The 23,043-nt window shown below is 42.3% G+C and overlaps 1 protein-coding gene across 2 annotated transcripts in view; it reads right to left on the reverse strand.

Moving 5' to 3' along the window:
* Nucleotides 1-23,043, reverse strand: part of GALNT16 (polypeptide N-acetylgalactosaminyltransferase 16) — a 276,369-nt gene that overhangs the window by 60,326 nt on the left and 193,000 nt on the right. For both annotated transcript variants that reach the window (XM_030214387.1, XM_030214388.1), the window contains exons 6-7: nucleotides 22,422-22,543; nucleotides 5,168-5,255 (exon numbers count right to left, since the gene is read on the reverse strand). In XM_030214387.1, the coding sequence (XP_030070247.1) occupies nucleotides 5,168-5,255; nucleotides 22,422-22,543 (210 nt within the window). The remainder of the gene's footprint in view (nucleotides 1-5,167; nucleotides 5,256-22,421; nucleotides 22,544-23,043) is intronic.

Below are 23,043 nucleotides of genomic sequence, written 5' to 3' on the forward strand. Positions count from 1 at the left end.
GGCACTAATTGAGTCAGTGCATAGCTAGAATTTCCTTTTAAATCTTACCCTTATCAATAATAATTACTACGAATATTTAAACGGTTTATTGCAATAATAAGAGTGTGAACATTGATTAAGTCAGCAACAGGTTAGCTGGTGGAGAGTTCACTTTTTTTGTTTTTGGTTCAGAAATGTGCCAGAAAATCATGATCCAGAACCCCCACTTACAGCCTGAGGCTTTCTTGGTGGCCGGGACTCAGGAGATCACAACTTGAGATCATGTAGAAAAGAATCAATACCATTACGATATAAATAAATCTACTTTTATCAAAAGTATTTATCAAATGATGTTTCTGGAGTCTCAGACCCATGACTCTTGTCTGATGGGAAACACCCAAGGTTCTGGGCAAGACTTTGGATGTTATTCCAGATGGCTTCTTTCTGGTCCATTTATAATATGGCTGCAGAACATATTCCTGCTGGCTTGAGCTTCCAGCACACAGGGCTTTTACTGTTTTTAGAAAAGGGCAAGTATCCAATGTCACTCCCTAATCAAAGGTTCTTGCTCGGCTCTTCACTTTTGTATTTTATTATTAATTAATTACATTTGTACCCCACGCTTTCCCACTTCACTGGGATCCTGCTGCACTCACTCTCATTCCCTGTCATCTGTAGGCTGCTGTCAGCATGCTCGAACAATTAGTGCCACTACATTTCGGTACATGTATTCGTGTCCAGTCTGTTCCATGCCTCATTTGTCATAGAAGTTACAAGATGTTAATGAACATTATAGGATATCAGTGTACACTTTGGATAAAGGATTTCATAATTTGCAATTTCTTTTGCAAGCTTGTCACTGGTTAATGAAAACATGATAATCATTTCAGCTTGGGTTTAAGAACTGGCAAAGTTCCCAATGTCAAACACTCTATACAATCTCAAGTTCCTCTTTAAAAAGACTAGGAAGTGTATCTTGATAAGTCTCCACATTAAAAGAAGGGCTAGGAGAAGAGTTAATTGGCACGGAGACTCATTATTCCATAACACTGAGTGCCACTTTTTGGAATACTCCTGACCTGCCCATGGTCACACTCCCTTTTGAGTTGTGCGGTATGGGATTTAGCCACTCACCCCTAAATTCTATATAGCGCACCTCGAGATCTGTGCTGAAATCAGCGTAGATTCTATAACAATGCACGCAAGTTAATTGGCTTAATAAGCTAATGAGTGCTGATAACAGCACTCAGGGGTCCTTTTACTAAGGTGCGCCGAATAATAGCCTGCTCTGATGTAAATGCTGTCCATTTTCCAGCGCACCTGCAAAAAAGGCCTCTTTTTTTTGGCTGAAAATGGACGTGCGGCAAAATGAAAATTGGCACGCTTCCATTTTGGGTCTGAGACCTAACCACCACTCATTGACTTAGCGGTAAGGTCTCACACGTTAACTAGGTGGTAATCATCAGCGTGTGTAGAATGCCGTTTATTGCCTGGTTAGCGCCATGTGCCGGAAAAGTTTCCGGCGCACGTAGCGGATGCATGTAAAAAATGAAATTACCACCCGAGTTATGTGGTAGCTGGGCAGTAGTTCAAAATTGATGTGCGTACGCACCTACATGGCTTAGTAAAAGGGCCCCTTAACAAACAATAATGAGCACTAATTGGCACTGATTCGAATTTAGGTGCACAACTCGCTAAGCGATGTGCACTGAAATTCTAACACGCGCAGGCAGAAAGGGGCACGGTTATGGGTGGGGAAAATGGACATTTCATGAGTGTGCTGAAATTTATGCACCTACTTATAGAATATGACCCAGTGCACCTAAATCTACGCGCTGGGATTTACACCACATTTTCGTTGGATGTGCATAGATTTAGGCGCTGAAATATCAACTAAGCATATTCTAGGCACCGGCTATAGACCATGCTTAGTCGGCATTTTTTAGGTGCATATATAGAAACTCCCCCTCAGCCAGATGTGCATGCCAATCCTAATCGGTGCTAATTAATGTCAATAATTGTTTGTTAGCATCCAATTATTGATGGTGAACAGCTTGTTAGCGAAGTAAGTTGCAAGCACATCGCGGGAGTGCACCCAAATCTAGGTGCAGTATATAGAATCCAGGGATAACTACTCAGCGTGCTTTAGTAACAGGACATCTAAATCTAAACATTCCATCTCTGTACATTAGTTTCAGAACCTGCTCAAAACATGCTGCCTGGAAGGTCTCCCCTCAATCTGGCTAAAAGTACTCATGCTGTGAAATCCTGCACACACTGTTGGATTAAGAGAGAGTAATTTCCAGACAGCCAGATAAATGGCTTTCAGAACTACCCATCACACAAACTGAACCAAAATGAAATATTTTAAGTGTTTTGAGCCCGAGGGCCTAATTTATTATTGCAACATTTCCAGGACATGTTTTGCACTTAATACCTAGTGCATCAAGTAGAGATTTAATAAACTTCATTCTGAAAGTATTTTATTTCTAAAGATGAGGGGGTAGTGATCTCACTGCAAAGTCCACTTCACACCAACATTCAAACCAAAAGCATACTCTACTTTGATTATACCGAAAAACTTTTGTGTCGGCTTTTTTGTGCAGGTAGATTTTGACTGGAAAAGCACATGCATGGATTTGAAAATAAAATCTGCTTGCATGTTTTCCCTCCCAAGCCTTAAACACACTTCGGAAATGACTCCTCTTCATGTGACTGAAAGTATGCATTTTTGGAACTCAGCACACACTTTTGGCCATGTTGAGAATGGGCAACTTTCAGACAGTTACACAGGTAAGAAAGCATTTTGGCCAATGAAATCGACTTTCAGACTTGCTCACCCCATATGTAAACTTCCAAAAACAAGGATATGGAAGTAAGTGACTTCCATAAAAGCTCCTTATTTAGGGTTATTGTTAAGGAGGGTGAAATTGGGGTGACTACTCACAAGCTGGGGTACCAGGGTATTAGCAACTTCAGCCCATCTACTGCAAAGTCCTTTTCTCTTGCTGGCAGGAGTAGAGCACCATGTCTCATCTGCCTCCTCCTTTTGAAGACTGAATATGCAAGGCCTCATAATCTTGAAGGATTCAGGTTCAGTTGACTGGTAAGGTCTTACAATTCTGAGGCCAACTGGGGTTGCTGCAGAGGCAGCATTCAGAGACCCTGAGGGAAGGAAGTCCCAGGCATAGTACAGTAGCAACACCTGGTGGCCAAATGTAGGGAAACAGCACAGAGAGGGTTCAAAGCACAAAACACAATTCAAAGCACAAAAATTACTAAGAGCATTCAAAAACAAGACAAGTCCTTTTATTCCACTGTGTAGATCAATCTTGTACATCAGATGTACAATATTATGTAATTGATGTACAAGATTGACCTGCACTGTGGAACAAAAGGACTTGTCCCGTTTTTGAATGCTCTTGGTACTTTTTATGCTTTGGCCAGATGTAGGGCTCATGACGGCAGAGTCCTAGAAGGAGCCCTGGTGTATTGCCTCAAGATGAGGACTGTTGCTGCACTGACTGGACTAAGTGACCTGGGAGAGAGGATGGGGAAGGGAGGGGTCTTTTATCCCATTGTACATGTATTTTGGGAGCAGGTGCGGCATAGAATTTGTGAAGTGTTTCAGCTGGAGCCAACACTGACAAATGCAAGCCTCTTGTTTGGCCTCCGGGTGACATTTTAACTAAGTTTTGACAATAAGGCAAACTCTACAGCCTTATGGTGACTGTTGCTTTCCAAGACATATTGAGGAATTGGAAGACTATATCAGTGCTGAATGTAACATTCTGGTGGAACTCTGTTTGCTTGATATACAAGTATAAGGCAACAACGGCAGAGTATGCTGAACACTATGAGAACTTCTATGCTATTTTGACTCCTCTGCAGCGTTATATGGGGTTTTTGGACTAATTTGAGTGGACCTTTGCTGTGTTTGGGAGGAAGGGTGGGAGGGATGGGGAGGGTTGCATCATCTGACAATGTTATGCGAAGGTTGCTGTGCTACTTTGTGTATTAAGTAACAAAATAATAAAGTTGCAAACTTAATAAAAAACCCAAACATTTCAATTCCAAAGAGCTGGAAGCCCATATAAGGTAAAAGAGGAAACTGTCAGGTAAAAAATAGAATTTATGACATGCATTATAACATTTATTATTTTGTTTCGGTTCAAGCAGTTTCCTCCTGCTCGTTCAATTGGAACCAGAGCTAGGATCCTGGTGCTTTGAAAACCTTGATTCACAACTATCTCGGAATCATTTTCCTTTGTTTATATTGTTGCCCCCCCCCCCCCACCCCTGAAATGTACTACAGCAATGGTACTGGGCCAAGCTCCTTCTGGGAACCCTGCAATCAAGGGCCCTGAATCCAGCCCCTGGATGAAACCCCAGAGCCAAGACCAGGGGTGTAAATATTGTCTCTTCAGCATCCCCACCTGGCACGCATAAGACCTGAACCTGAGATTGACTGAGGCCAGACCAACATTCTGATTTTTTATTTAAAAAAACAAAAAAGAAAGAAAAGGAAAAAGATACATGAAGGTTGGGCTCAATATTCAAAACAATTTAACTGGGTGGGAGAGGCTGGAGCAGGTCAGGAGGGGATATTAAGTGGCACTTAACGGGGAAGTACAACTGCATAATCCCTCTGACCACTGTGGCATAAACAGCAGTTCAATCTTTGCCCGGTTATCTGTGAATTGGCTGCACCCGCATAACTTGTTGATACTGAAGCTGACCCAGATGGTCACTGCCAGTCCTTGGATAGGGTCCAGCATTGGATATCTGGGTCTAAATTAGCCAGAGGCAGTCAGCAGTTATAAAAACGCCGACTGGGCCAGCTCAATTTGGTCTGATTGATTTCGAAAGATTAGGCATTAATTTTGACTTCAATGAAATATTACTTCAAAAATGGTGACAGATGGAATTTTTGACTTCCAAAACTGAAAACTCAACATTTGGCTGGCCTGTGGTTACTTTTCTAGGCATAAGGCAAGGAAAAAAGAGAAGCATTTAACCATATGTGAAATTTAAATAGACCATCAACTCCTTTTTGTCATTTATTTCGTTTCTAAGTCTGCTGGTGTCTGTTTTGGTGTCTAAAATATGGACTGTCAACTTTCCCTAACCAGGGCAGATTCACATATATTGCTTGACACAACTAGCCTCAATCCAGTCATACACCCACCTCCCCTCAGATCCGCAGATGCTGCCAAGTATGCAAAATTATCCAGGCTGATGACATCAATGATTGGGCTCACAACCCTGGTGTAATCCTGAAACAACAAAGAACAGTCATAAATTAAATCAGCACAGATGCCCGTGAAGACTTTAGAAAGTTGGCAAGAATGCAACATATCAATATGTGAAAAAATGATCTCTCTGGGAATACACCCAACTGCCAGTGTGGCTCCCTGTAACAAAGACATTGTATATTTTTATATTTATAAATTATTCAAATACATCTCATGCATAAACAGAAAGATATTGCCTGCAAAGGACAAAAGAAAAGAAATAATCTAATACTGAAACATCAATAGCAGTATCAAAAAACAAAATTACTGACCAGAAATATCTACAACCTCGATATCATAAGTAAAGGGAAGGGGAGAACTGAAACCTACAGAGAAACAGGAGGAGAATTCATGCCTAGAATTAAAGAAACAAAGAAATGTCTTAAGAACACTGCTAGGGCCACAGCCATTTATCACAAGTTACTTCACATCTAACCCTACAACAGATATTGGAGCAAACACTATGGCAGGGTTTAGAAGCTTCCTTGTTTCAAAGAATTTCCTTAAATGATCAGGGTCTAAGAAGACAGATAACTTATCCTTATGCTTATTTAAATATGTACATAGAAATTGTAGAAAAGGCACCATAAAAGAACTCATTGGTACATGCACGAACCCTCAGTTTCACTGGCATGCAGCTTTACCACAGCAGCTCCTAACCTATATTTTAATCTTACATAAGTACATAAGTATTGCCATACTGGGAAAGACCAAAGGTCCATCGAGCCCAGCATCCTGTTTCCAACAGTGGCCAATCCAGGTCACAAATACTCGGCATGATCCCAAAAATGTACAAAACATTTTATACTGCTTATCCCAGAAATAGTGGATTTTCCCTAAGCCCATTTAATAACGGTCTATGGACTTTTCCTTTAGGAAACTGTCCAAACCTTTTTTAAACTCCGCTAAGCTAACCACCTTTACCACATTCTCTGGCAACGAATTCCAGAGTTTAATTACACATTGAGTGAAGAAAAATTTTCTCCAATTCATTTTAAATTTACTACATTGTAGCTTCATCGCATGCCCCCAAATCGTAGTGTTTTTGGAAAGCGTGAACAGACACTTCACATCTACCCATTCAACTCCACTCATTATTTTATAGACCTCTATCATATCTCTCCTCATCATGTCTTAATATACAGCAGAAGTTCTCAACTGGTATGTGTGTTGTGAGGACCCAGGAGATGCATTGTGGGGACGGCAAAAGCATGGAAGTGGCTCTGAGGTAAATGTGGCAGCAGGAAGCATAGCCCAGTGGCAGAAGAAGTGCCCACATGAGCCCCAACATTCTTCCTTAATTTGCTGTGAGCTGCTTTCCTTCCCCAGGTCATCGCAGCAAGGGACACTTGTTCTGGTTTTAGTTCCGATAGTTCCAGAATTGAAAGCATGGTAAGTGTAACTTGCTACTGGCTACCCAAGAAAGGCGTGCTGCTCTTAGAAAATTCAGGATGAATATCATGGCTTGTGTGGCTGAGTCTCCTGAAGATGGGTTATCCTTTCTGCTGCTGCCCTCCCCTCAGAGTTGCTGCCCTGCTGCCATATTGGAGGGGGAGATGAAGCATAGCTAGGAGGAGTGGAACAGAGAGGGGGGACAAGGAAATGCTTCTTGACCATAGGGATGGAATAGAGAGGAGGGACAGGAAGATGCTGGGCTACAAATGTGGAAGGAGAGAGGGGGACAAGGAGTTGCTGGGCTAGAAGTGAGGGAGGAGAGAGAGAAAAGAGACAGGGAGATGCTGGGCTACAATTGTGAGAGGGGAGAGAGAGAGGAGATAGGGAGATGCTGGGCTAAACATGCAGGAGGAGGGGGAGGCTACCAATTTGGGAGGAGGGAGAGAGGGAAACAAAGAAATGATGGGCTATAAATGTGGGAGGAGAGAGGAGGGAAGAGAGATGCTAGGCTACCAGATTGGGAGGAGAGGGGGGAACAGGGAGATGATGGGCTACAACTGTGGGAGGAGAGAGAGATATGGGACAATGAGATGTCAGGTTAATGCATGGGTGGACAATGAGAGAGAGAGAGAGAAAGAGAGGGAGGAGATGCTGGGCAACAAGGGTACAGGGAGGGAGAGGGAGGAGCAATGTTGGGTATGGTGGAACCATGTGGAAGAGTCCATGGGGTCTGTCAAGTTGATGAGTGAGAGGAAGATGGTGCAAGCAGAGGGTAAAAGTGTGGTAACGGGAGTGGGTAAAACACAGAAGAAAATATAAGGCTGGGTAAGGTGTGAGACAGGAGAAACTAGATAGCTAGGGTGTGAGAGGAGGAAAGTTGATAGGTAGATGAAAAGTAAGTGTATATATGATTGTCTTGTGGAAAGCAGAGTTGTTTTTTTTATAAACTGTTATACAAAAACTTTTATAAAGTTCAGTACGATTGTGTGGCTTCAAGATGCACTAAAAATTATGTAACTAAATAAAAGAGGATAAAGAGTGAGAAAAAGGGTGAAATTTGAGTGGGCAGACAGGCAGACAAGAAAGAGAAATGAAAAATGTCAGGGACAGATATAGCGAGAGAATGGAAGAAGACAGGAGAAAGGACAATAGGACAGCAGCTACTCAAAAGTAAGTTAGAAGAAGATAGACTAGAAAGCGAAAAAGAGAAACTGGTACCAACATGCTTGGAAAAATAAAATGCCCAGACAGCAAAGACAGAAAAAAGTGTTTTACTCTGAATGTATTAACTGAAATATGTTAGCTTTGGGAAATGTGCATTATGGATGTCTTTGTGTTTTGTTCAATACCAAAGGAAATGCATTTCTATTTTTACTTCTCCTATGTTGTGATACACATCGAGTTTGACTTCTTGTAGTTCCCAGTTTCAATTTTTGTCTTCATATTTCTATTTCTCATTTGTGATTCCTCATTTGGTGAAGGTCTGTGTTTTGTTTGTAATTGAGCAGGGGTTGTCAGTCTGCTCCAAAGGTGTCCCTTGGTGCATACTCAAAGGACAGAGATTTGTTCCTAAACAAATTGATCAGGGGTTGTAGAACTCTGTAACAGTCCCACTTGTTCTGTTTTACCAGTGGTAGTAGGTGTAGTAATGTTCTAGGACCTAGGGTAATATATGTAGTGTTGCCTATTCTGCGCAATGTTGTTTTCTGAGCATTGAGAAGGCAACTTCTTAATGCCGAACTTGGACTGAGCTCCATACACAAGGTTTCTATCTGGTAGCAGAATGACAGACACAGTTTTTTCTACAGACAATTTCAAATGACCATATAGACTCCTGAGGCAGGCTGGTTGGCCAAAACACGGCCATGTCGAGTCTCTTTGAGTTACATTATTGATCTGGACTTATCATGTCTATTGAGCTACCCAATAAATTTAGACTTTTTATACATTGTCTAAAGACCATATCCTTATGCCATCTTCACCGTGTTCTTTATGATTTTGAGTTTGCAAAGACTGTGTTCTTCTGTGTCCTAATTCTAATATGTAACGTTTGTTGTGGGAGGTTGGATTTTGTGTATGCTGAGCATGCTCACATTTAGTTCATATAAATTGCTATATTGTTTCAGACCAAATATCCATGGGGGTCATGGATGTAGTGTGTCACATTAGTAAGCGTCGCCCATCAGGTGTGTTGCGACTGAAAAAAGGTTAAGAACCACTGGTATAGAGGAATGTAAAATGTTACATTTTGGAAATGTGTCACACGTCTTGGGTGAATTGTTTCTCAACAAATTTCTTTGTCCTTAGCGAAGAGGATGTAATACTAGATGATATAGAAGCCAAAGCAGAGCAGTATGCATTGCCCATTTATGAGGAGAAAGGCAAAAGTTCCTTGGCCAATCTATGGTAGCAAAAATACTTTGATGAGCAGAGGTAGTTGACGTAGAATGAAGCAGTTCATCGATGTGCAGACTGTTTCCAAGCCCATTAACCTGGATCTCTCTAGACCAATATTTTCCCATAGGCAATGTCAAACTTGCAGATAGTGGCAATTACTGAAGGTTCAACCTGATCCCGTGACTGGCTCCAGCCCAGAGTTCAAAGCAATAGGAATCCAGATAATGCTATGCCCACAACTAAAAGAAAATCAGAGTCTACAAGTTGGCACATGCCTCACCCCTCACAAGGTGTATTTAGTGAGAACACAGGAAAAGCCATGCTGAATTAGAACAAGGTCTATCAAGCCAGTCTGGATCACAGGTATCTAGAAGATACCAAAAAGTAGATTATTATAATTACTAGTAAAAAAAGGCCCGTTTCCGAAACCAATGAAACGGGTGCTAGCATGGGGCTTTTTTTTGTGTGTGTGTGTATGTATGTGTCACAGAGTTATTTTGTGTGTGTGTGAGTGTGTGTGCAGGTTGTTGATCTGTCTTTTTTTTTGTTTTGTTTTTTGCTTGGGGGGTTGGGGGCTGTGCTATGCTGGCAAAGTGGGATGGATTGGTGTGTGGCTTTTTCTTCCCCCCCCCCCCAGTCTATTTTTGCACATACCCACAGTAGGAATATTCTTCTCTTGTTCAAGCGGTGGTTCTGTGCTCTCCACGCTGCACAGATAATGAGCTGTTCTGCTGGTGAATGCTCCTCCCTTATTGCCACGTAGTTTCCTCTGTTAGGTCCGTCTTAGGTCGCCTAGCGTTGCCTGGGAACGGTTTTGTGATGGTCCTTTGTGTTTCAGAACGTTGAGGGTGTTTTTTCTGATTGGTCCATCATGCGAGGGCGGGGCAGAGAGACATGGTCAGTGTTGTGGCTTCACCACCATGAACTGACGAACCCTTCAGGGAGTGACTGAGTGACTTCAGAACGTTGTCTTCAGAATGTTGAGGGTGAGTTTTATTATAGTAGATTATCGCCACTATCCAGACAGCTGCAGTGCTGACCGCAAATTCCAGATATCCAACTGCAGCCTCTATCTGGATGTTGCTGTTGAATATCTGGATTTTTTAAAAACTTGCCATGGATGGTGATTAAAAAATGCTGACCACTGTGGCCTCAATATTATTTCCAGAAATCCTAATGATCCTTTCCCTAGCAATACTGCAATGTTTGACCCCAGTGTGGTGGAAACAACTGCCCCCTGATATTCAAAACTATTTAACCGACCAGGGACAGTTCCTTCAGTAGAGGCACTGCATGCAAATCTTGCCCATGAATATTCATTGTGGATATCATGAAAACATGACTGGCTGGGGTGCCTCAAGGACTAGATTTGGGAATCACTGGTTTATGACATTTACATGCATAAATGCTAAATTTTCACTGCATTTATGCATGCAAGGGGTGTCTGGTTATAGAATTGCCCTTCATAGCCCTTCTCTTCCAGCCCTAGATGTTAGCAATTATCCAATCATTTAAACGCTCTCACACACTGAAACTTTTATTTAAGCTACTCCAAGCCCTCATTCAATAAACTCCATACCTGGCCCTCTCCTCATTCACTTAACCCCTTTCCTGACCTTTCTCTAGACCTCACTCATTAAAACCTTTGCAAGGTCTGCTGAAAAACATTTCAGACCCCACCTCTTCTGAACTGAGCCCTTAATTCACTAAATCCCTTCGCCTTCTAGTCTTGTGCTTTCCAAAGTCTGCTTCTAATTTACTAACTTCAGTTGTTATCAGTTTCTGGCAGTGTTGAAAAAGTAACATGTTCTTCACACTCCAAGAAATATCATATCAGTCACAAATGATAAACCTCTGTTCCCATTATCAAAATTCTTCCAAAGACTTATTCCATTTCTCTCTAGAGGTTGTTTCTGAATGTTGAAGTGCCTGTCACAAGCTAAGCTGTGCATTTATCCACATTATTGCACTAGCAGGACATAGAATATGCCAGAAGACAAAAGAAGACGAGTAAAAAGCTGCCATGAGAACTTCACTGGGACTACATATTCACCATATCAAGGTTTATGAATGTCTTGAGAATCAATTTTGCAAAGAAAGTGTGTTGCTTGACATGGATATACGGCTGGCATATAGAATAGCATCAAATAATTCGATATTCAAAGCAATTTAACCAGCCAGAAATGGCTTCTGGCCTGTTAAATCACCTGTTCAGGACTAATCACTAATTTGCTGGAAGGTGCTGCTGAAAATTAGCAGTTAGCAAAGAAATGAAACTGGCTATTGTAGGGCATTCTGGAGGCAGAGTCAGCAGTTGGCCAGTTAAGTGCCAATATTCTTAACCAGCCAAGGTCACCACATAAAAGTCAATCCTATCTTAACCGGTTAGGAGCTGAATATTGCACTTGGGCCCCATTTTATCAAGCCATGGCTGCCGTTGTATTAAGGCCAACAAAGCCCGTTCACTTTGATGGGCTCCGTCGGCATTGCCAAGCAGCCTGATAAAAGAGAGCCTTAACCGGCTATGCGTTAGCCACATACCTGAATACTTATCAGCACTGTGTACAATCAGTAGCCCTATAAAAACGATAAGTATTACAGTAGAACCCCAATATAAAACGATGATTGGGGTCCATAAAATATCATCATGTTAAATGTGGGATCGCGTTATAGCAGGTATTTTCTACTAATTACATAAAAAGAACCCCATAAAAGTCAGTCCTATCTTTAAGTGGTAACCCATAGTCGGTTAAGGGCTGAATATCGCACTTAGGGACCCTTTTTCTAAGGTACGCTGAAAAATGTCCTGCACTGGTATAGAAGACTAATTAACAATATCAATGTCTCTGGTAACATCCAATGAGTTGCACATAAACCAGGACTAAAACCATCAAAATTATATGAAATACTTAATGTCACAGCTCACACCAGAATAAACTCATACATATATACTTTTTTCATATAGAGAACCCTCAGATATCTTCCACTCTTCATGCAGACAATAATGCTGCTATAAAGTGGTATAGCACTTCTTTCATCGGGTTGCTCTAAAGAATTTTTTTTGGAGACTCTATCTCATTTTCATTTGCTTCCCAACACCACAGTGCTATAATAATCACATTAGCTTTAAAATATATATATACTTGGTGAAAAGCCGTGCACTTATCTCGCCTTGCTGGAAAATACTAATTTTCAATGTTCATCACACGCCTTCCCCTGGAACCGCCCGACTCCGCGGGTTTCAATTGCTTTCTTCTATTATGTTATACTTAATTTCCTGCTTTACATAACAAAATTCGGTGTTACCTATTACTATGTAAGCCGCATTGAGCCTGCTTTTAGTGGGAAAGTGCGGGATACAAATATAATAAATAAATAATAAATTAATTAATTCATTAAGGCTAAGGAGTTCTCTTCTTCCGTAGTCACCAATAGAAAATGCCCTGGTATAGAAACATGTATTGGATGCGCGCAGATCAATTTTTCAGCGCGCCTGTAAAAAAGGACTTTTTTTGCCAAAAATGGACGTGCGGCAAAATAAGAATCAGCGCGCATCCATTTTGGGCCCGAGACCTTACCGCCGCCCATTGACTTAGCGGTAAGGCCTCACGAGTTAACCGAGTACTAATCGTCAGCTAAGTGTATACTGCCGATTACTGCCCGGTTAGCGCCGCACGGTAGAAAATAGAATTTATTTTCTGCTGAGCGTTTGGGATGCACATAGAAATTAGAATTACCGCCAGGGGCACATGGTAGCCAGGCGGTAGTTCTAATCTGATGCATGTTATACACGCGTAGGCACCTACGCATCTTAGTAAAAGGGCCCCTTAACTGGCTATGCGTTAGCCAGCTCCGGAAACCTGGAAATTCAATGCCGGTGCCTGCGCATGACCTCGGCATTGAATTTCCAGGTTTAATGCCAGCAGCAGTCAGCAAAATGCTAATTGTTGTCAGCTGAATATCGGGTCCACAGATTATACTATTTTATATTCTATGTACCTAACTGTGCCCCAATCAAGTGAAAGCCCACCTGCAAAGTATACACCATTGAATATTACATAGCTAGAAACCATTCTTTTACATACAGACGTGTTCACACTGACTGTAAATGACTAGAATACCAGCAACTTATGCACATTCTTGCTGCTTAAATCTAAGCAGCTAATACGGAATTATCCCCAAAATGTCTGTTTCCCAAAGAGCTTACAATCTAAGTGGGTATCAGTGGCGTAGCCAAGGGTGGGCTTGGGTGGGCCCAGGCCCACCCACTTTGAACTCAGGCCCACCAGTAGCAGCACACCTATGATGTGGCCGGCAGAGATTCCCAAGCTGAAAACTCCCAACAACTGTCCCACCTGCATACCTTATAAATAGCAGATCTTCGCCTGCAGGAAGCAGCGACTGATACTTACTGTTTACACCGGCCCCACAGCCTTCCCTCTGATGTATTCCTGCCTTTGCGGAAACAGGAAGCTACATCAGTGAGAAGGATGTGGGGCCTACATGAGTAGTGTGTACTAGTTGCTCCTCACTGAAAATCTGAAATTTAAAAGGTGTACAGGAGAGGAGGGATATTTGAGAGACCATATGGCATGCAGGCGAGAGACCAAATCACCTATGGGATGGGGTGGGGTTCTTCTGCCCACCCATCTTGGGCCCAGGCCCACCCAGAATTGGGTGTCTGGCTATGCCCCTGGTGGGTATATGAGGCAATGGGAGATAGAGTAGCAGAAGAGGTTCTCAGCCCATCGTTCTAACCGCTAGGCCAGCTTAAAACATGAAGACCATTGCTGAGATGCCTTAGTGGAGCTCATCCCACTGGGCTGAAGTCTGGTGACAGTGGCTAGTGAGTGATACCCAGGCAGAGGAGGAAGAAGGAGAGAGGCAGGAGTATGCTCATGTAACCCAGCATCAGCAAACTAACAGAGTGTGTATGCATGTATGTGTGTAGCTCTCTCTCTCTCTCTCTCAATGTATTTATGTATGTGCCTTCCTATACTATAGCAGGAATATCATTCTGAGACCCTGCTCCTGAAAGGCACCAATCAAATCTGAACAGCAAGTGCAAAGTGATGCATGTGGGAAAGAGGAACCCAAATCCACGTTAGGAGTCACAGACCAAGAAAGGATCTAGGTGTCATCTTTGATGATATGTTGAAACCTTCTGCTCAGTGTGCTTCTGCGGCTAAGAAAGCAAATAGAATGTTAGGTATTATTAGGAAAGGAATGGAAAACAAAAATGAGGACGTTATAATGCCTTTGTACCGCTCCATGGTGTGACCGCACCTTGAATATTGTGTTCAATTCTGGTCGCCGCATCTCAAAAAAGATATAGTGGAATTAGAAAAGGTGCAGCGAAGGGTGAAGAAAATGATAAAGGGGATAGGACAACTTCCCTATGAGGAAAGGCTAAAGCAGCTAGGGCTCTTCAGCTTGGAGAAAAGACAGCTGAGAGGAGATATGATAGAGGTCTATAAAATAATGAGTGGAGTTGAACGGGTAGACGTGAAGCGTCTGTTTACACTTTCCAAAAATACTAGGACTAGGAGGCATGCGATGAAGCTACAAAGTAGTAAATTTAAAACGAATCTGAGAAAATATTTCTTCACTCAACGTGTAATTAAACTCTGGAATTCATTGCCAGAGAATGTGGTAAAGGCGGTTAGATTAGCAGAGTTTAAAAAAGGTTTGGATGGCTTCCTAAAGGAAAAGTCCATAGACCATTATTAAATTGGACTTGGGGAAAATCCACTATTTCTTGGATAAGCAGTATAAAATGTTTTGTACTTTTTTGGGATCTTACCAGGTATTTGTGACCTGAATTGGCCTCTGTTGGAACCAGGATGCTGGGCTTGATGGACCTTTGGTCTGTCCCAGTATGGCAATACTTATGTACTTATGTTTGTTCCTGGAAAGTAGCCCAACATCATTGCAGCTTTAACTGCAGTGATGTTGGGAGGGTTACCTCACTCTGGGGCCTATCTGAGCCCTGGCTCCCTGTTCTAGAGGTGAAAGGGAAAGGAGAAAGCACATGGCTGTCAGTCTGCTCCACAGCTGTCCCCTGGTGCATACTGAAAGGAGAGAGGCCTGTTCCCAAAGAGACTAAATTGATCAGGGAATGAGGGGAGACGGATGAGGGGAGATATGATTGAAGTCTACAAAATCCTGAGTGGTGTAGATTGAGTAGAATTAAATCAATTTTTTACTCGTTCCAAAAGTACAAAGACTAGGGGACACTTGAGGAAGTTACATGGAAATACTTTTAAAACAAATAGGAGGAAATATTTTTTCACTTAATGAATAGTTAAGCTCTAGAACTCTTTGTCGGAGGATGTGATAACAGCGGTTAGTGTATCTGGGTTTAAAAAAAGTTTGGACAAATTCCTGGAGGAAAAGTCTATAGTCTGTTATTGAGACAGACATAGGAAGCAAGTGCTTGCCCTAGGATTTGTAGTATAGAGTGTTGCCATGATTTGGGTTTCTGCCAGGTACTTGTGACCTGGCTTGGCCACTGTTTATTACTGGGCTAGAAAAACCATTGGTCTGACCCAGTATGGCTACTCTTATGTTCTCATGTTCTAGGGGCTGCTAGTCTGACCCACAGAGTGCAAGAGAGAAGAGGATAGATCAATGTGAAGATCTATTCCTGATCCTTAGAAGAGATAAGAGTGAAACTGCTTTTTGGCCTACAGTTCTTTGCATTGGACCCTGGTGAGCGCAGGAGCTAGTGAGTGTTGAGAAATGAAAGAGATAGGAGGTAGGGCCCCCAAGTCTTGGGTGTCACCTGACCTGTCTGATTTAAGAGAAAGGGAGCAATGGGGAACTAAGAGCTGCCAAAGAGAAAGAACAAGAGGTCAGAGAGGTTGCCAAGAGGTATGAAAGATGCACGAGAACAGAGGAGAGAGGACTGCTCAGAGGAGACCATTTTTAATCCACTGAACTTTCTTGATACTTTTTTTCAACTAGTTTACTTTGTTCTTACGGACTATTTGCCTCTATTGTACATAGTCGTACATTTTTTAGAGAGCCCAATAGATGAGAATTTTATGATATATCAGAACGGTCTTCCTGCTGCATTTCCTTTTGTGACTTTACTGTGCCTGTATAATACAAACTTCTAATATTAAGGCTGCCATTAGGGGACCCTTTGTCTGGCTGTGTGCATTGGCAAAGGAGAACTGCATAGTTTTGGTCACATATATGTGTATATCTTTTCCCTTTCCTGATTTTAGTTGTTTTCTGGTATATTTTTTCCCATTCTGTTATACCTCCTTCTTCGTCCATGTACTGAAACCAAGGCTTTGCTTGCCAGTCATGGCCCTGCGCTTCCAGCAAGGAGACAGGGAGCACCACCCTCTCTATGGCTGCCACCAGCAAGAAAACCCACCTCACAGCAGTGATAAATAAAAGAAATGCAAATCCACACATTTACACTCTCTAAGACATGATTTACATCTTCAGAATAAGTGTATTAACAAAACCATGAGTCAGTCAACGAGGAGCCCCAAAACACCTGACTGTCAAAAGCTGGCTATTTAAACTAATTGGATATGGTTTGCAAGAGAAAAATCATGTTTGCTTTCAGATGACTCCTGAAAGGTGAAACTTATGTATTTCTTTCAGCACTAGGGCCATTTCTTGCTTGAGTGGCAGGGGGAAAATTCTTCTTGACTATAGATGACACTAATATGAGTCATTTGCTGTAATAATCTCCCTGACTGCAAAGCCCAAGGGCCACCAGAAGGGATGTTTTATGTCCTTCTACAGTGAGAAAAAAAATGCTATGCTAATTCCAAACTGTGAAGAACTGCACACTGAGACTAAGCAATAGCTAGAGGGAGAAGGGAACTGCCTTATAATTGATCTTATTATAGATTCAGGTGCAGCTTCAGTCAGACCTGGTTAAATCCAGACATCTGGGCACAACATAGCAGCTAACTGGTGATAAATCTTCTGATTTGCCTTTTTTATCTGAAAGTTTTAAGATGCAGATAAGAGTGCTGTTTCCAAAGGTCTTGGGATTAGCAGAGACTGGCTGCATTTAATGATTGAAGAGATGCAACCTTTCTCTTGCTCAGCCACCCTTCAATTTCAGAGCTTGCAAGAGTTCATGACTCTACACACTGGAACATGATTTTGCTCCTTGTTGCATGCTTAGTTTCACAAATGAGGCAAGAGAATTTGTTCTGAAGTAAATATGCAATGAAAAATAGAGCAACACGAATTCATTCCTGATAGCCTCTGATGCTGCTGGCGGTGCCTGATTCCTGCTGAAGAAGATATGCTTTGCCTAGGGGGTGAATTAGTCTCTGTGGTTAGTGGAGATCCAAATCTGGGCATTGTATCTCAAAAAAGATAACGGAATTAGAAAAGGTACAGAGAAGAGCAATGAAAATGACAAAAGGGATAGGATGACTTCACTATGAGGAAAAGCTAAAGTAGCTAGGGCTTTTCAGCTTGGAGAAAAGACGGCTGAGGGGAGATATGATAGAGGTCTGGAGAGGAATGGGTAAACGTGAATTGCTTGTTTACTCTTTCCAAAAATACTAGGATTAGGGGCACGCAATGAAGCTACAAAGTAGTAAATTTTAAACAAATCTGAGAAAATATTTCTGCACTCAACATGTAATTAAACTCTGGAATTCATTGCCAGAGAATGTGGTAAAAGCCGTTAGCTTAGTGGAGATTTAAAATTTTTTTGGATAACTTCCTAAAAGAAAAGTCCATAAGGCATTATTAAGATGGACTTGGGGAAAATCCATTGTTTATTTCTAGGATAAGTAGCATAAAATGTATTGTACTGTTTTTGGAACTTGCCAGGTACTTGTAACCTGGATTGGCCACAGTTGGAAACAGGATACTGGGCTTGATGGACCTTCGATCTGCCCTAGTATGGCAACATTTATGTTCTTATGTTCAGGTTCCAGGGTCTCTTCCTCAGCCCAAATCTCTCTTTATGCTACATAACCTTCGTCGTTATTTTTCTGAACTGGCAATTTGCGCCTACTTTGGGCTTCCAGTTGAAGCTGTCCTCTGTTGGGCTTCCTTCACAGCTATTCATAATTTGTTCACCTGTTTTACTAACACCCCCCCCCCCCAACTCATTTAACCCAGCCATTGCAATGTAGGGATGGCCAGCCTAAAAAAATTAGTTTCATTTCATTTCCCAGTTGTTTGTAGCATTGTTTGTTTTGGTTTGTCTTCATTTTCATTTCGGGGGCAATGTCACCCGATTCTGTAAAGGTCACCAAAAACTGTGTGCACAAATTTAGGTATGTTCCAAATTTGCACATGTGATGTAATAGAATAATGAGCCAATTAGTGCCAATAATTGGCTTTTTAACAAGCAATTATTTGCACTAATTAGATTTAACTGGGAGTAATGCATGTAAAGTTAGGCACGGTATTCATGCATAAAAAAGGGGGAATGGAAATGGAAGGGTCATGGGCGTTTCAGAGCAGATCGTGGGCGTGGTTTTGAGTTACAACTTGTAATTAATGGTGCTCCAAGTGTAAATTTGAGCACGGACATTTTCACCATGTTTTCTGTTGGTGCGAAATTGCGGTTCCTAAAATTACACGTGACTTGTCCGCCCAAGCGTTAATTCTACAAACATTCACTCTGCAGCTCCTCAGTACCTCTCCACTCTCATCTCTCCCTACATTCCTTCCCGGGAACTCCATTCACTGGGTAAATCTCTCTTATCTGCACTCTTCTCCTCCACCGCTAACTCCAGACTCCGTTCCTTTTATCTTGCTGCACCATATGCCTGAAATAGACTTCCTGAGCCGGTAGGTCAAGCTCCATCTCTGGCCGTCTTCAAATCTAAGCTAAAAGCCCATCTTTTTGATGCAGCTTTTAACTCCTAACCCTTATTCACTTGTTCAGAACCCTTATTTTAACATCCTCACTTTAATATTCCCTTATCTTTTGTTTGTCCTGTTTGTCTGTCCTAATTAGATTGTAAGCTCTGTTGAGCAGGGACTGTCTCTTCATGTTCAAGTGTACAGCACTGCGTACGTCTAGTAGCGCTATAGAAATGATAAGTAGTAGTAGTAAACTGAGCCAAACTTGAGGTGCAGCTTATAGAATACTGTTTAGGCAGTACCTTTTGGCATCAATTTTTTGGGCTCCATATATAGAAACTAGCCCTAAGGGTGCCCACTCTGTCACAATAGTGTATCTTCTTTGCAAAGAGTGCACACTTTCATAAGGAGTGTGCACTCTTTTCAAATAGTGCCATGGATATGCATCAGTTTGCACAGGTTACGCACTATCGGTATAGAATGTGCATTCTTTCTAAAAGATTGTGCCCTCTTTGCAAAGAGTATGCACTATTATCGGCAAACAAAATAAACCACAAATTGAGTTTTTCCTGCTCGTTTTCATTTGTTAATGAAAACGAGCATCGCATGAGATATGTTGCTGACTTTTCCCACGTCATTGCAAATGACAGCACAAAAAACAGGGGAAAATGAATAAACTGTATTTAGAGGGGAAAATCACAAGATTGTGACCAAAGACCCCCCCACAAAAAGGTAATAAAGCAATCAATCAAATCAAACATATAAATGGCAAGTGACCGACTCACCTGCAAATACGCAGTAGAGACTTCCCTCTCTGTCCCGCCCTTGCGTCAAGATGTGATGACATCAGAGGGCGGAACAGAGAGGGAAACGGAGTCGGACTGTCGGACGCTGCCGCTTGGAAATGAACATCGCGCGCACCAACCTCCACCCTCCCTCCATCCCCGCTGCCGCTCCCCTCCGTATCGGGCCCCCTGCACTGACCTGACAGCGCCTCTCACCTCTGTGTGGAAGCACTGCAGGCAGCAGCAGAGCGATCTGCTGCTGCCTGCAGCGCTTTCACATGGAGGTGAGAGGCGCTGTCAGGTCAGTGCAGGGGGCCCGGCACAGAGGGGGGAGGGAGCGGCGGTGAGGAAGGTTGCTGGAAATCTGGCCCATTTTAATGGGCTTAATGGCTAGTGTAATATAAAAAGGGGTTTTAAGTGCTCATAATTAGTGAGAGCAAAAACAGCAGCAACGATGTCAGAAAAAAACTCTCAGAGGTTTAATCATTGCACTAAATCATTCAAAACAATTTTTAAATTGCAAGACTTAAAAAAAAGAAAATAACAGAGTTCATTGAAAATTTGGTGCTCTTTGGATGACTTCACTATAACTGTGTTTTTTCTTTTTTGAAGACACCGTGATTTCTTCTTCCTTTCTCCTTACATTTGAAACTCTCTGCCCCTTTCCTATGTAGTGATCTGTCTCTTAAGAGCTTCAAGGCCAACCTGAAAGCTTGATTTTACAGACAAGCCTTCGGAGATAAGTGTTGACTAGAAGCTGCTGCCGGCCAGTCGGTCGCGTCACCTCTGCTTTTAATTGTGCTCTAATACCTCTTTCTGAATGACAGTGCCTCTTTTCTTTCTCTGTGTGATACTTACTCTTTCCTATCACCATTTGTAGTTCTTTTCCTTTTTCCATATTTGTTTTTAGCTTTGGCAGCTGGAACGGTTAAGCAAGTTCATAAACTACAACTGCTGAGCAATAGCTGGGACTCACCTCTCCACCAGAGGCTGTGAACATTCCCAGCTCTGGTCAGGTTGTGGAGCAGAATTCTGATTCTGTTCTAGAGCCCATGCCCTTAACCTGGCAGAGTTTAGCATTGCCACAGAGTCACCAGGCAGATTCCAAGTTTAATTTCCTTTTCCACATTATGAATCTGTGAGCCCTTGTGAAGCTGCATCAGTCATTTTATCACTATGTGAAATAGAAGGTGCAGGGATTAGAAACTTTGGAGTGGATATTCAGTGTGATTTAAATGGGCACGCTAAGTTGGCTAGTGCTGACCGTCATGGCACTCTCCAGGAAGCGCTGGGGTGAACTGGGGTGGGGGGTGGAGTTGGAATGGTCCTGGAAGTTATGCAGGCACTGTTGAGGTTCAATGCCAGTGTCATATGCCTAACTGGGCAAGTAGGACCAGAGAAAAGGCCTAACTTTGCCTGCTAAGGCATGCAGGTACAGCACTGAATGTTAGTCTTACCTGTATAACTTCCAGGTGCTGCCACCTACCTGGATATTCAGTGCCAGTGCCTGGATTAAAAAAACGCTGACTGGCACCACCTGAATATTGATCTATAAGATCTTCAGAGAGCAGCAGGCAGGAGAAGCACCCTCCCCAAAGGAGGCAACTGAAGCAGGACTACTTTGTTCTTTTACACCAATCTCCACGATAACTCCAGATGTCACAAAGAATCCATAGGGACAGTTCTCAGAACCAGATCAAGAGGTAGCAACCACCTTGGCTTTAATTTTCCTCTTCTCCATTGTCCAAACACCACAACAAATACAGAAGAAAAATACAGTACTTACGGTTCAGTCTCAAGTGACACTCTCACAAAATTCTCCCAGCTCCACTACAGGTAGCCCCACAGGGAGCTTTGAAGGGGGCAGCTGTGCCCCTTTGGACACACGGCCGCTGGCATGCATCCATGGGCCATGTTCCATGGCCTGCTTCAGCTCTTAAAAGGTCTACCAGTGCAATCATGATGCTACTCAGGCACACCAGGTCAGCCACTGCAACAGAAAGGCTTCCTCCACTACTTTTCCAAATGCCCAGGTGGGTAAGCAGCTCCTCCTTCTCCTGAATGCTCCATGGACTACTCCAGTTCTTAAAGGGTCCTCCGGCACAATGATGACTTAACTCAGGTATGCCAGGTCAACAATTGCCACAGAAAGGCTTCCTCCACTCCTCCTCCAAAAGCTTGAGCAAGTAAGCAACTCTTCCTTTTCAGTTTTTTTTTTTTCTTAAACCAGTAACATACTACATCCACAGTGGGGAAAGTATATATCCATCACCTATATGCCTTACAAATGAAGCTAACTAAATATACTTAATTTTTCCACACTTTGCACACCTTGCTCATAAAACATGCTATATTATTTTTATTTATTTAAAAACCTTATATGACACTTAATTGACTGCATATTTTCAAAGCACTTAGACTTTCAAAAGTTCAATAGGTTACTATGGAACTTGGTAAGTTTAAGTGCTTTGAAAATATGCCTCTAAGTGGCTTACACAAGAACATTCATAATCATCATATTATATAAAATCTAACATATAAACAGACACATTTTTAATACAAAATCACAGTTCAATTCATGTTGTAAAAGAGGGAATAACATTCCAAACACTCCATAAAATGCAGCTACAGTGTTTTGAGAATTTTCTCAAATCTCATCACATTACTACAAAGCCGCAAGTGTCCTGTAAGAGAATTCCACAGTTGCGTACCAGCAACAGTAACGGCAGAAGTTCTAGTTTGCACGTAGCTTGGCATGGCTTACCTCTTTGACCCTCTGAAGCATGGGCTGCAGCCAATCATTGTTCACTTCACAGTGGCTGTCCAGGAAGGTGAGGATGTCAGCAGAAGCCACATTAGCTCCACGAACTCTTGAGCGTATCAGCCCTGCAGCACACAAAGCAAGCAGATCAGAATGAGATTAGCGGCACGGAAGACAGAGATTTGCTCTTTACAACCGGACATAAAGGTCAACAAACAAGTTGTAGGTGATGTTTGAAATTTGCTGGATTTGTATTAACAGTTTTTAAAAAATTTGTTTCAGATGAGGGACGGATTCAGAAAGCCATGCATACCGACTATGGATGTGTGTGGCAATACTTGTGAGGGTCCTTTTACTAAGCTGCAGTAAGAACTAGCATGTGCTTCCACAGCTTAAAATGGTGTACCACGGGGCACGCTGAGGTGTCCCGTGGTAATTTTTGAATGGGCGTGTGCTAATTATCTTAAAAATATTTTCATGAAGGCGGCGTGTCGGGGGGGGGGGGGGGGGGCGGAGAATGAACGTGTCTGCAATAATCAGCACAGTTACATCATTGTGTGCTAACTGATTAACGTATGATTAACATGTGAACCCTTGCAAGCCCACAAAATAGTTAGCAGAAGGG

This window comes from Microcaecilia unicolor, chromosome 9 (genome assembly GCF_901765095.1).
Source record: "Microcaecilia unicolor chromosome 9, aMicUni1.1, whole genome shotgun sequence".
Taxonomy (NCBI): domain Eukaryota; kingdom Metazoa; phylum Chordata; class Amphibia; order Gymnophiona; family Siphonopidae; genus Microcaecilia; species Microcaecilia unicolor.